A 15,239-nucleotide genomic window follows, 5' to 3' on the forward strand; every position below is an offset into this window, starting at 1 on the left:
TAAATTGATGCACAAATCCTGTGATTACTCCTAGAGAATTCAGAAGTAGCTGGACTTTAACGGCTTCTGGACGCCGGTTATTAAAATCTACGCCCTGTTTTTTCGTTGTTATACCTGGCAGGCATAGATTTCTCATCACTGCTGCAGCTCACTCACCCTGCTGTCTCTATGATCGCAGCCCTGTGAGCTGGTCAGTGGCAGATTTCATTTGCTCCTGTCCTCAATGGAAGCAACTCCCACTGGCTTACATTGATCACAGGGTCAGGAGCTAATAAAAGCTGCTCCTGACCAGCTCACAGAGCTCTGCCATGAGACTGCAGAGTGGGTGGCCTGAGGCGACAGATGTTCAGCATGGACAGTGGAAGCGGCAGCTATTCAGTGGTTTCTGGTACCAGCAGTCTCTGGTCCTTAAGGGGGCTGGTACAGAAGTCTTTAAAATGAACCAGAGACAAAGCACCCTCATGTATTTTACCATATAGATCAGTGGGAACATTAGAGAAAACACATACCATGCTTTCTGTTTCATGCTTTCTGTTTCATTCTACACTGCACAGCTCGTTTATCAGCCCTGATAAAATCCCCGACTGAGCATTGTCTGGCATGAGAGAGCACAGACTGAGCTATAAATATTCCTGAGCAAAGCCAGACTGAATGCGCAGTCTGGGATTTTATCAGGGATGATTAGAAGCAAGCAGTGCAGTGCAGAATTTAACAGAAAGCAAGGTAGAAGTTTTCTCTAATGTTCCCACTGATTTATATGGTAAATACATGAGGGTACTTTGTCTCTGGTTCCCTTTAAAAAAAATAAAAAAAACACAGAGCAAGGGACTTTAAAACAGAAATTATACCAACACATGTTCAGTTATATTTATTGGAAAATTACAGTTCAAATGATATTTACAAATATATCTATGCTCTCTTAATTTCATTAGAGAAGCCAGTAGGCCTAAGTAAAGGCTCACACACACATCAGACTATAGTCTTGGAAACTGAAAGATCACAGACCAATCTTACCACCCTTCATATAGTATAAGAGCTATACTCTACACAGTCTATTCTATGGAGCTAAACTCCCCATCAGATAAAAATCTTTGCAAGATGCTGCACACAAACATGCTGCACACACTCAAAAGATCTGTTCCTGCTGGAAATCCATTCCTGCAAATTGCAATGATAGTCTATGAGATCTGCAGATCATCATACACACATGATTTAACCGACATTCATCTGCAGTTCAGATCCACCAGGATGGATTTTCAGATCTGCGGATGATTGCTTGATCTACAGATGAATGTCAGTTAAATCGTGTGTATGATGATCTGCAGATCTCATAGACTATCATTGCAATTTGCAGGAATGGATTTTTGGCAGGAACAGATCTTTTGCAGATACTGATCTTTTGTGTCTGTACAGCATCTGTGTGTGCAGCATCTTGCAAAGAGTTTTTTCTGATGTGGAGTTCAGCTCCATAGAAAAGACTGTGTAGAGTATGGCTCTCATACTACATGAAGGGTGGTAAGATTGGTCTGTGATCTATCTTTTTCCAAAGACTATAGTCTGATGTGTGTATGAGCCTTTAGTGGGAACTTGCAATCTAGTCTGTATGTACTAAAGACTTCCTGTCTAATGCACACGTTTGTAACTGGGGATGAGATGCTAATAATAGAGTTGATGCACATTTTATATAATTTTAAAATGGATCAATAATTGCTGGATAGAACAGGTCAAACGTCAAGCTGTATAAGATTTGCATCAACTCACACCTATTAGCATCTCCTTGGCCCTCTCCATTTCTTCAACTGGAGGTCATTCAGATCGCAGTGAACTTTGCTGAAAGAGTTAATCATCAAGCAAGCAATGTTTCCAGTCCATGTTTGCACAATCACTTGTGATCTCCAGGCCCGATGTAAATAAATATTCTGGCTCAAAAGGGTCCGTCAACTGAAATGTTAGTTTTAGGCCCCATTAACACCTGTCAGATGTTCCCTTGCCCCGGCCAGATGCTCCTACTACAAATACAGCTACTTATCTCAAATCTATTCTCAGCTCAGGTATCCTTTAAGCGTGTGCCTTGTACTGCTAGTCACACAAGCCCTGCGCATAGTTATGCAATATCCATAGCTTGCATTGCTCAGGCTGAAACAGCCAGCTGCAAACTCGGGTCCTGCTTTCTGCACACATGATAACCCAACAACACCTTCGCTTTAGAAAAGGCAATACTGTGCTTTGAAGTCTTTACGTAAAGGACTTTACCTTTAAGAGCATTACTAAACATTCTAGTGGCTATGGTTCTCCTTGCCTTAATCAGCCCCCCCCCCCCCCCCCCCCCCCCGACTGTGTAGACTGAAACGTTAAGGTGCTATAAATAATCCAAACTGCATATAATGTGAAAATCTATGAATAGAAAGTGTTAAATTACTGAGATAGAGGCTACAAAACAGAATTTCAGCACAATGCTCTCTTGTAAACTGAATTTTCCCCCCCTTTTGCAATGCTGGAAAATCAGATCCTTAATCACTCAGCTAGTGGGAGATCAGGTTCATCACACAGCTGGGATAATCAGGTTCTTTATCACACAGTTGCTATAATTGGGTTTTATTAGCATGTGATGAAGTATTATAGACGTGGATATCTGAGAGTGGTAAGTCTGTAACCAGGAAGCTCCTCCCACATCTGGGTCACAGGAAGGTTGGAATGAGTAAGTGTCTTGTGTGGAAAGGTAATAAAATCACGTACTGGCCCTGGACACCAGGAAGTATAGCAGGAAGAACAGTCCTATAAGTCCTGCTGAAACGTAGCACAAAAGCTTGCGATTATCTTTGCCAGAACGAGCCATTCCTGTGAAGCGCTTGACGCTGCCACCTAACAGGCCAGTCACACTCAGGAAGTCTGAATCCTGGAAGACAAGGTAAAGGCAGATTACAAATCTGATCTTCAAGAGACCTCTGCTGGACAAGTATGGCAACAGAAAATGCTCAGCTATTTATTCCAAACATCAAACTGGCATTAGACTAAACTTACTGGAAATTTGTAATACAATAAAATGTGCACAGCTGATAGTATTTAAAGAATTATTTTTTAAATTCACATTGTAAAATTTCATGTAAAGCTCAGAGCCACAAGGATCGGTGGGTGTCAGCAGCAGTAACTTACCAGCTTCCTATAAATCATTAGCGGGTTGAAACTCCACCCCCTCTATCAGCAAGAGGGCTAGGCCAGTTTTATTCAAAGTGTTCTGTAGTTTCAGACCTCTGATTTACCGGCGCATACTGCAGCAGACCCCCGCTGATCCTTGCAACTCAAAAATATTAATGTAAAGCTATTTCAAGCTATAAGAAAAACAAAATTCTGAAAGGTTTAGTCCTTTCAAAACACGCTCTAGACCGGTGATTCTCAACCTGGGGTCCGCTAGCACCAGGTGAACTTATCCAGCTTGGCTGTGAGAGTCTTGGCTGAAAGGCAAGGGGAAAATAGCACCCGAAGTCCAGCACTGGCGTTCATTTGTGTCTCCAGTGCTGAGCTCCATCCGCCTGTGAAGGCTCTGTCCTTCCCCCACAAGGACTCAATTAAAATACCTGTAAACCTGTACATATAAAATGTATTCATTTTTTCCAGAGTAAAATGCACTATAAACTACTTTCTTCCTATGTCACTTATGTCAAATAGTAGTGTGCAAATTAGGAATGTTGGCCAGAAACTTTGTATAGATTTTTTTTTTAGGGAGTATATTTTGCAATTTATAGACTAAATACTGAGAATCTCCCATGAGCAGATATACTAGTCCAAAACCTGTTAGATTTTTTTTTTACTGTACCTACTGTAAGTGACTTAGATTATTTTTTTTACTGTACCTACTGTAAGTCACTTACAGTAGGTACAGTAAAAAAAAAATCTAACAGGTTTTGGACTAGTATATCTGCTCATGGGAGATTCTCAGTATTTAGTCTATAAATTGCAAGATACACTCCCTAAAAAAAAAAATTCTATTCAAAGTTTCTGGCCAACATCCCTAATTTGCACACTACTATTTGGTCTGTAGGACTGAGCAACTGCTGTTCAGCAAGTGCTTTTGAAAATAAAGAAAACCTTGAGAATCCACTAGGAGGAGATTAACTAGTCCAAAACCAGATGAATAGAGAGGTCAGGTTTTAATTGCTTACGGTAAAGGTGGCCACACACCATACAATTCATTACATTTCTTTTTGATTCAAGAATTAAATGTTTTTGATCGATTGTAACGATTTAAAATCTGATCAATGTATCGCACACGTAAAAATTTTTCCCCAATTTTGATTTTTTTTTTTTCAAACCTACCCTACACACAAAGTATGCATGTATTTTAATTTTAACAATTTTTTTTTGCTACAATGATCCTTTAATAATGAGAACTGATAGACCTAAGGGTTAGGTTCACAGTGTGACAGAGGGAAAGCCGCAGCGCACTTTGTCATATACAGTAAATGAAAATTATACTCTGCAATCACTGTTATTACACACATTTTGCAGTTGTGCACTGCATGCGGGGTGTTACAATGTTGCATGCCGCTATACCACAACGCGCCTGCTGCACTGTAAACGTCCCATAGGAAATCCGGATTAGAAAGTGGCAGTTGTGCCGTGATGCACCACTGCAAACGTAGCCCAAGAGATCTAGCATTCTTCTTTAAATAAGCCTGTCTGCTAAATGTAATTACTCCATCCATAGCTTCAGATATCTGTGAACTGTGACACAGAAGCAGCATGTAGGACAGTCATTCTTCACTGGCTGCTTCCATGTTCCTGGTCATGGCTCAGCAGTCGGGATGGTCGATGGAAAGAATTCTAAGCAGATGCAGGATTGTGTACGCAGCTGGAAAATGGACTGCTTGAATACCACCTCAGCTTCATCTGATACACTTTCAAGCTGGATGAGCATGACTTATAAATATAACAAAGCAATGTCAGCTACAATCACTGCACCACGATAAGCTCACTTCAAGTGTTGTTGCACTGACAATTAGAACTGTTAAAAGGGCCACTATAGCGCAAAAAAAAAAAAAAAAAAATTATTAAGACTTCACAACTGCAGTTCTGGAAATGCTTTTAAAAACAAAGAAAACCCTAAGAATCCCCCATGAGACGATTCACTAGTCCAAAACCTATCGGTTTTGTCTGCTAACTTTTTTTGCTGGCAAACCTATACCTTTTGTCTGCTCCAAACATAAGCTAAAACAATGCTACAGTTTCATGCAATACACAAAGTGAGAAAGATGGATGCTAACATTACTCACAACCTTCTCATATTTACTAATTTACTGGGTTGGGATGGCGACAGGATATATTTCCATCCAACCCAGCTGACTGACTTTGCCTATAACCCGATTCTCTTGATATTCATGCTTGTTTCAGATGAGGGAATCAGCATTTGACCAGCATTACATCTATGCACTTAGCATTTTCATTAGAGGTCATCAATGGAAGCATCTATATTTCATTACTTATTTAGAAATGCACCCCCCCATGTTGTATCCGAGGCTGGTACCTCCTGTTTCATTGCAAATAAATAAAATCTTGAGGATCTCCCAGTCTGAGGGGCTGTAGCAGGCCCACACTAGCCTGCTGACAACAGATGTGCTAAGGCAATAGCGTACAATTAGCCCATACCTGTATTTTGAGAGTTCTTTCTACCTCACTCACCTGCATCTTTATGGCTGGCCAGACTGAATTTAAAGGGGAACTGAAGTAAGAGGTATACAGAGGCTGCCATATTTATTTCCTTTTAATCAATACAAGTTGCCTGGCAGCCCTGCTGATCTATTTCTCTGCCGTAGTATCTGAATAACACCAGAAACAAGCATGCAGCTAGTCTTGTCAGATCTGACTTTAAAGTCTGAAACACCTGATCTGCTGCATGCTTGTTCAGGGGCTATGGTTAATAGTATTAGAGGCAGAGGATAAGCAGGGCTGCCAGGCAACTGGTCCTCTCTAGGACCAGAGGTTTATAATCCCCTAGTGACCAGGCCATTTTTCTCAATTCAGCACCTGCAGCTTTAACAATTTATTGCTTCGCCACACAACTTAGCGCTTCCCCCCTCCCCCCCCAAAGATCCTCACTGCAATCATCTTACATAGGCGTTAGCCAATAAGAGGGATTAGATTGTCAGCCCTCCAGGGGACAGCTATGTAATGATGCGCTGTACAAATGAAAAAAAAACAAAAACAAACTGTTTTAACAGCTTGCCAGCTCTGATCACGGCTGGCATGCTGTTTACTGTGTGCTGCTCTACATCACAGCCACGCACGCATGCATGCATTCCCTGCTGATCCCTGCCTCAAGGACTTCACGCCATTCAACGTTAGGCAGTCCTGGCAGCAGCACCACCCTTCCACCGCCCATTGGCGTTACGCGGTCACAAGGGGGGTTAAAGGAAACTGTAGTGAGAGGTATATGGGAGACTGGCTATCCTGCAGATTCTACTTTTATTTATAGACCCTGAACAAGCATGCAGCAGATCTGGTGTTTCTGACATTGTCAGAACTGACCAGATTAGCTGCATGTGTGTTTCTGGTGTGATTCAGACACTACTACAGGCAAACAGATCAGCAAGGCTGCTGGGCAACTGGCATTGTTCAAAAGAAAATAAATACAGCAGCCTCCATATACCTCTCAGTACAGTTGTCTTGTCCTTTAGGTCTGTGTTACCCTTTGGGCCTGAGCCCACTAACGCAGTTATGTCTGCTTTTCAGCATCTGTAAAATTGATGTGTAGCTGAAAGGCAGACACAACAGTATTAGTGGCCTCAGGCCCTAACGCAGTTATATGTAGGCACTGCTGTACTAGAGACCCAATGGAACTCAGTGCAAGAGGGGGAGTGTGCCACTAAAGCCTGGAACACACCTTCAATTTTGATTGGCCAATTTCACCACCTCCATGTTGTGTGATTGTCAACAGATTGTGGACTCGTTTCCACTATCGCGAATCCGCATGCGTCCAAGGCATGCGGATTCGCACACGTAATGCAAGTGAATGGACCTATTTCCACTGTAGCGTTTGCGTGGTGCGTTTTTATGAGCGTTAAAAAAACGCACAAAAGAGCCAACGAATTCGCCTGCGAGAGGAATGCATGCGAATCGCATGCAATGTATTTAATAGGGAAATCTCATGCGTTTTTTGCCGCGAATTCGCATAGGTACCAATGTAAATTCACATAGGCAGTGACATGGTTAAAATCGCATATACCCTCACCTATGCGAATTCGCGGCAAAAACCGCACGGGGAATCGCATCCACATGCGATTTCATCAGCGGTGGAATCCAGGCGATTCTGCACCGCAATAGTGGAAACGAGCCCTGTGAGTATTATGTGCAGATTGTGTAGGTAAATTCTAATACTATATGTAGGTGGTAAAAAGTTAATCTATGCTTCAACTGAGAGCATGTCTATGCCAACTCAGCCCTATAGAATTAAATGGAGTAACTGAGCTTGCACAGAGACGCTGCCTGTGCATTGTACACAAGCACACTAAGCATGGATTAGGAGAAAAGGTGGATCACAGTGTATTCTCCCTTACACAGCCCACCTGATGGCAGGAGAAACATTCAGTCAGAAAAATATCCACAGATTTTAAAAAGGTCATTCCACAGCTGCTGTGTGTTTATATACAACAATCTTTTTTAGACAATTGGTACAGAAGAGGAATTACAACTCTTGTAGCAAATATGAACCCATCTCCCTTTGTACTGCAGTATATCCCTATACACTCCCTGCCACCCAATCAGCTGATATCCTCCAGTACTGCTCCAGAAACCTCAACAGAAAGACACATACTCATGCAGCAGTGAAAAATGTCTATTGCAAACAAGAGTTTACAGTAAGAATGCTGCCAGTTGTAGATTACAAGCTTTAGTTTATTGGGCTGAAGTTTTCTGGAAAGACAATGCATTAAATCTCTCACCATTCCATCTAAATACTTGTTGTGGTCATCAGCTTCCCTGTCCATGTCCAGCGCAATCTGCAAGGAGAAGGAAAGGGTTAGACAGAAATGGGATTCTGTTCTCCTTGTGATATTTACAATGCTGATAAGAGGCACAATACTATGTGCTGGGTTCATTTCACTATACTCGTATCTAGTGATGGTTAAGTACATGCAAATAACTTCGAGTTGATGCAAATGTATGCAATTTTTTTATGCAGCTTGGAAATGAACCAACTGAATTTTACCTCAGCGGGATTGGATTTGGTTCATTTTTCAAGCTGCATAAATTTGCATAAAAATTAGCATCAACTCAGTTATTTGCATCTACTTAACCATCACTACTCATCCATCACAACACCAATATAAAATACAGCATATAGCGTGATCATTGGCAGTATTAAAAAGCAATAGAAATGAATATCCCACGCATTAATGAATCTTGCCAAGAATGCAGCTGGGAATACAGTCATGGTGAAATAAAAGGCATAGATTTGGTAAAACCAGTAAATTGCTCTCATATACTTTTATTAAAGCCCATCTAGAAACAGCAAGGACTGCGGCCAGAGGCATTGCTTATAGGAGTGTTGGGGTGGTACTGGCTAGGAAGCGGACAGCTGCTAGCATGGCTAACATGAAGGCTCCATCCTCCACCACTGCTTGACCGGACTGCTTTCGTGGCCACAGTCCCATCCATATAAGAGTTTGACCCCACTGTGCAGGTGCAGTGATGGCTTGTACAGTAGCACAGAGCCACTCGTGCAGGGAGGAAAAAGCCGTGCATGAGCCGCTCCATGCTACTGCACAGTGTGGTTGTGCTCACACATGGACAGGAGCGCAGCAGTGCAAACATATACAACAAACACTTGTCGAATATGTTCAGAGGGTCCCAGGGCATAGGAGGGATGAACATCTAAGGAGACAATGGGCAGATGAAGTTACAGAGGATGCAAATAAACTGTCTTCAGAACAGCAAGTGGTTAAAGCCCATCTCAAGGAATAGATCTAAAATACCATTTAACAGCTTAGCTCAATGCTTAGACTTTACCTTGTGTGTGAAATGAGGCTTGTGCACCCCATAGCAACGCCAGCCGGTGGTGCAGCCCATAGCAACGCCAGCCGGTGGTGTAGCCCATAGCAACGCCAGCCGGTGGTGCAGCCCATAGCAATGATAGCTGGGGGGGGGCAGCCCATAGCAATGATAGCTGGGGGGGCAGCCCATAGCAATGATAGCTGGGGGGGGCAGCCTATAGCAATGATAGCCGGGTGGCAGCCTATAGCAATGATAGCCGGGTGGCAGCCTATAGCAATGATAGCCGGGGGGGGGGGGGAAGCCTGTAGCAATGATAGCCGGGGGGCAGCCTATAGCAATGCCAGTCGGGGGGCAGCCTATAGCAACGCCAGTCGGGAGGGGGGGGCAGCCTATAGCAACGACAGACAAGGGTGCAGCCTATAGCAACGGCTAATCAGCAACCATCTACACAGGCGGCAACAAGCTCTGCAACTAAACATGGACACATAGATTTTTTTTTTCAAATATCAAATCAATTTTTGTGATAGATTGTGATGATAAAAAGAAATCCACCACCATACTATTTCGTTTCAGTATTTTCCACCTCAGTTTGTATATATAACAAGCTGCTGAACTGCGTTCTCTACCATTCCTACAGGGTATAAAACAAATTCCACATCGCAGACTCCGTAAACAATGCACATTCACCCGTGTCACAGTGTTTAACCACTTGCCGACCGCCCATGCCCAATAGGTGGCGGCAAAGTGGCACCCCCAGGACCGCGTAACGCCGATCGGCGGCACCTGGGGGACTGAACAGCTGGGGATCGCGCGGTGATGCGCGCGCATCCGCCGGCATTAGGCTCCGCCCACCCGCCACATCAACCCGTTGGCCAATTAGCAGCGCCTGCGGATCTGCCAGGTGCTGGCAAGCAGTGTGGAGACTTCTGTCCCCGACATGAGTTGGCTGCCTGCTAGGTGTGACATAGGGCCCTTCCACACTGCATGCACTTCAATAATGGAAGTGCATGCATTTTGCAGATCGTGAAGTGCACCAACATTAACATAGTAATCCTGCTGCCCTGAACCAGAGCAGTGCTCAACCGCAAATAGAGTACCTGCTGTATTCTTCCTACGTTTGTGACTGGGTTAAATAAATGGGAGAGATTGAAAATTGCATAGAAAACGCGGTGCTTTGTGATTTTTTGCAATCTCACATTTTAGAAAAAATGTCAGCTTTTTTCCTCAGCAGCAATTGTAATCGTGCCACAATCTAGCCTTGAAAACCCCACTGAACCATACAATGGCTACCATAATTGCGGCAAAAGGCAAGCTTGTAAAATAGCAATCGCATCGCAACATTCAGTGTGTAAGGGTCCATACAGAATTTTGCTGACAGGTGTGGTTACAAACTCCGCTTTTCTTTATATGTCAGTCAGCGTGTCATCACGATGATGCAGTGGACTATATGTCCTGCCTACATTTGGTATAAGTTTCAAAACACTTACAGATTTCAGTCGTGTGACTTTAGAAGAGAGGTTATCTGCAAGACGTTTGTTTTCCGCATCGAGCATCTCATCCACCGCCCCAGTACTTGGACCTGAACAGACAAAGTGACTGGGTAAGAAATGTAAAATTTAACAAACAGCAGACAGAGTGGCAGTGACAGAAGTACAGTATTGTATGAGAAATATTCTTTCCAGCTAAATAGTAGTAATGTGACAGATGTGCTTTCCTCCTGCCAGACCAATATTGGCACCCAGATCACACCTCATCCTATAAGATACAGCAAGATGCTGAGGCATCCCACATCATTAAAAGGAGAACTGAAGTGAGAAGAATCAAGGCTGCCACATGCATTTCCTTTTAAACAATACTAGTTGCCTGGCTGTCCTGCTGACCCATTTGGCTGCTGCAGTGTCTGAATCACACCAGAAACAAGCATGCAGCTAATCTTGTCAGATCTGACAATGTCAGAAACACCTGATCTGCAGCATGCTTGTTCAGGGTCTATGGCTGAAAGTATTAGAGAGACAGGACCAGCAGGATAGCCAGGCAACTGGTATTGCTTAAAAGGAAATAAATATGGCAGCCTCTACATACCTCTTGCTTCAGTTGTTCTTTAATAAGAGACACTGAAGTCTCTTAAAAATCCTTTTTTCAATCACAAAATATTGTTTAATATATTAGCTCTAACGAAACTGCTGCATCCCCACCACTGTACACTATCTAAATCCCCCCTAACTCCCCCCTTCCCTCTCCCCTGCAAAATCCTCGACTTTCTTGGTTGTGGATGTTGAGCTATGAGCCGCAGCTCTGCCTCCATGTCCGTCTTATCAGCGGCATATCTCCGCCTCTCCCCCGCCCCTCTCAGTGAAGGAAGACAGAGGGGCGGGGGAGAGGCGGCGATCTGGGCTGACAGACGCGCTGAGAGGCAGAGCTGTGGCTCATAGCTCTGCCTCTCACAGAAGCACTGCCCGGATTGCCCCCTGCTGGGGAGTTAGGGGGATTTAGATAGTGTACAGAGGCAGGAATGCGGCGGTTTAGTTGGGGCTAACATGTTAAACAATATTTTGTGATTAAAAAAAAAAAAAAAAAAAAAAGGATTTTTAAGAGACTTCAGAGTCTCTTTAAGCTGACACAAAGCCCCGCATGCCACCATTCCTCACAGTGCTGTTGACAGGATTATCAGGCGTGTCCAAAGTCCGGCCCGGGGGTCAAATGCAGCCCACCAAGCTCTCTACAGCTATTAATTCATTGAGGCCCGTAGGCCATAGCTGTAGTGCCACATGCAGGGGCCACCATATGTTGCCGCTCTGCCTCCCACTTTGCTCACCTGAAGCAGTAACAGCCACTGATTAGCAGCCGCCACTGTGTCAGTAGCACTAAGCCTGCATACTGAAAGGGGCGTGCTAATGACACATGGTATCTGGGTTATTTCCCATGGAAATGTTTTATTTGACAAAATTGTCACAGGCATAGTGTACCTAACTGCAATCAGCAAAAATGGGGTTTAATTTCGCTAGTTCGGCCCTGTAGCACTCTCAATAACAGCGATATGGATCTTGGCCTAAAAAGTTTGAACACCCCTGTGCTAAATAATTTCTGTAAAGATAATGCTACACGGTGAGAAAAGAGGGTGCTGGGATGTAACCTACAGTGTGGCATTTGTGAGACACATTCTATGGGTTTTGGTTTATTATTATTTGTATTTATAAAGCGCCAACATATTAAGCAGCGCTGCACAATAGATAAATGGGTTAACATACAAGGTAGGACATACAGGAAACTCACAACAAAACAAGATCATGCAAATTTTTTAATAATAATACAGTGTCATAGGTCAAAATAGAGACTGTTCTAGTCCACAAGATGGGCGTTTGTCAGTAAGATTGCATAATCAAGCTGGAAACACGAGGGAGGAGGGCCCTGCCAGAGGCTTACAATCTAAAGGGTGGGGGTGGAGACAATAGGTGCATATTTTGAGAGGGTGTCTAACAAAACATATTATGGTGCTGGTGTGCTGATGGGGATCCAGTGTAGGGCTTTACAGAGCGGAGTTGTAGAGGCGCTGCGATGAGAAGAATGATCAGTCTGGCTGCCGCATGCATTACCAATTGAAGTGGGGCAGTACGGTTAGAGGGGAGGCCAGACAAAAGAGAATTGCAGTAGTCTAGGCAGGAGATGACAAGGGCGTGGATAAGGAGTTTAGTGGTGTCAGGGGACAGGTAGGAGCGGATCTTGGAGATGTTGCGGAGGTGGAAGTTGCAGGATCTGGCAATACCTTGGATGTGGGGTGTAAAGGAAAGTTCAGAGTCCAGGGTAACGCCTAGACAGCAGGCTTGGGAGGTAGGGCGGATAGTAGCATTTTCGATAGTGATGTGCAGATCTGGGAGCGGTGCAGCAGTGCGCGGTGCAAATATAAGAAGCTAAGTCTTGTCCAAATTAAGCTTCAGGTACCTGGCGGCCATCCAGGAGGAAATGGATGTGAGGCAGGCGGAGACTTTGTCTATGGTAAAGGAGGGGAGATCTGGGGTGTGGAGGTATATCTGGGTGTCATCGGCATACTGGTGGTAATTGAAACCCATGGAGGAGAGGATTTTACAAATTGAGGCAGTATAGAGTGAGAACAGTAGTGGTCTTAGGACAGAACCTTGAGGAACACCAACTGAGAGGGGTGTAGGAGTGGATGAGGAGCCATTGAAAAAGGAGCGGTAGGAGGAGAGCCAGGCTAAGGCCACATACACACATCAGACCATAGTCTTTTGAAAATGAAAGATCACAGACCAATCTTACCATCCTTCATGTAGTATGAGAGCCATACCTTCACAGTCTGTTCTATTGAGCTGAACTCCCAATCAGACAGAAATCTTTGCAAGATGCTGCACACAAAGATGCTGTAGACATTCAAAAGATCAGTATCTGCAAAAGATCTGTTCCTGCAAATTGCATTCATAGTCTATGAGATCTACAGATCATCATACACACCTTGTTTAACTGACATTCATCTGCAGATCAGACAATCATCTGCAGATCTGAAAATCCATCCTGGTGGATCTGATCTGCAGATGAATGTCAGTTAAACAAGGTGTGTATGAGGATCTGCAGATCTCATAGACCAGTGCTGTCCAACTGGCGGCCCGCGGGCCGCATCCGGGCCGCCAGGCCACCTGCTGCGGCCCGCTCGTGTCCCTGGGATGCAGGCATGGCTTGCGCTATTGGCGCCATGCCTGCTCCCTCGTATTGTGGCCTCCTGTGTCCCCGCTGGCCTCTCCTATGTCCCCCCGCTGCCTCACAGATCAGACCTCACAGATCGCGGCGACTGAGGTAAACAGAGGGCGCATGGTACCCGCACAGAGTACGTCACATGCGGAAGTGAATCATTAGTCACTTCCGCATGTGACGTTCTGCCGCGCGGGTGTCATGCGCGCGCTCTGCTTGCTTCAGTCACCGCGATCTGTGAGGTCTGATCTGTGAGGCAGCAGCGGCATCGTCAGCGGGGACACCGGAGAGGCCAGCGGGGACACCGAGGTAACGGGCTCATTACTGGTGGGGGCACCTGTCACTAGCTGGGGGGGCTCCTGTCACTATCTAGCTGGGGGGGCACCTGTCACTATCTAGCTGGGGGGGGGCACCTGTCACTATCTAAGTGGGGGGCACCTGTCACTATCTAAGTGGGGGGCACCTGTCACTATCTAAGTGGGGGGGGCACCTGTCACTATCTAAGTGGGGGGGGCACCTGTCACTATCTAAGTGGGGGGGGCACCTGTCACTATCTAAGTGGGGGGGGGCACCTGTCACTATCTAGCTGGGGGGGGGCACCTGTCACTCTCTAAGTGGGGGGCACCTGTCACTATCTAAGTGGGGGCACCTGTCACTATCTAGCTGGGGGGGGGGGGGGGGGCACCTGTCACTATCTAAGTGGGGGGCACCTGTCACTATCTAAGTGGGGGGCACCTGTCACTATCTAGCTGGGGGGGGGGGGGCACCTGTCACTATCTAAGTGGGGGGCACCTGTCACTATCTAAGTGGGGGGCACCTGTCACTATCTAAGTGGGGGGCACCTGTCACTATCTAGCTGGGGGGGTGCTCCTGTCACTATCTAGCTGGGGGGGTGCTCCTGTCACTACCTCAACTGGGGGGACACCTGTCACCTGGCATTTCAGCCCACACATCATCCCCAATCCGGCCCAAAACACAATTGCCAGGCACAGCAGCCAGTAGAGGAGAATTTAGAAGCCAGGTGAGAGGTGTCTACCCTATTAAAGGGGCATTCTGCTTATTTATGTGAAATGCTGTCTATTTATGTGCCTCATGACTGCTGAATTTGTCGTGTTGGGGGCCTCATGATTGCTGAATTTGTCTTGTTGGGGGCCTCATGATTGCTAAATTTGTCTTGTTGGGGGCATCATGATTGCTGAATTTGTCTTGTTGGGGGCCTCTAGATTGCTGAATTTGTCTTGTTGGGGGCCTCATGATTGCTAAATTTGTCTTGTTGGGGGCATCATGATTGCTGAATTTGTCTTGTTGGGGGCCTCATGATTTGTTGGGGGCCTCATGATTGCTGAATTTGTCTTGTTGGGGGTCACATGATTGCGAACTGTGAGACTATGGAAAAGCTGAATCGTCATCATGAGACAATAGCATTAAACCTACTTTTTTAGCTTTTTAAAACGGAAAATAAAACTGGGAGGTTCTAAAAAAAACCCCACATTTTTCAGGAGTAGGATGGATGAAATTGTTTATCTTCACAGTTTATTTTCAACTTGGATTTT

General features: G+C 45.0%; 2 protein-coding genes across 4 annotated transcripts in view; one reads left to right on the top strand and one right to left on the bottom strand.

Moving 5' to 3' along the window:
- Window positions 1–15,239, top strand: part of CCDC73 (coiled-coil domain containing 73) — a 537,472-nt gene that overhangs the window by 139,738 nt on the left and 382,495 nt on the right. The window lies entirely within an intron of this gene.
- Window positions 2,580–15,239, bottom strand: part of LOC137538913 (BET1-like protein) — a 228,127-nt gene continuing 215,467 nt past the window's right edge. For all 3 annotated transcript variants that reach the window (XM_068261345.1, XM_068261346.1, XM_068261344.1), the window contains 3 exons: window positions 10,473–10,564; window positions 7,935–7,991; window positions 2,580–2,896 (listed from right to left, as the gene is read on the bottom strand). In XM_068261345.1, the coding sequence (XP_068117446.1) occupies window positions 2,729–2,896; window positions 7,935–7,991; window positions 10,473–10,538 (291 nt within the window). In that variant the 5' untranslated portion in view covers window positions 10,539–10,564 and the 3' untranslated portion in view covers window positions 2,580–2,728. The remainder of the gene's footprint in view (window positions 2,897–7,934; window positions 7,992–10,472; window positions 10,565–15,239) is intronic.

This window comes from Hyperolius riggenbachi, chromosome 11, assembly GCF_040937935.1.
Source record: "Hyperolius riggenbachi isolate aHypRig1 chromosome 11, aHypRig1.pri, whole genome shotgun sequence".
NCBI classification, from domain to species: domain Eukaryota; kingdom Metazoa; phylum Chordata; class Amphibia; order Anura; family Hyperoliidae; genus Hyperolius; species Hyperolius riggenbachi.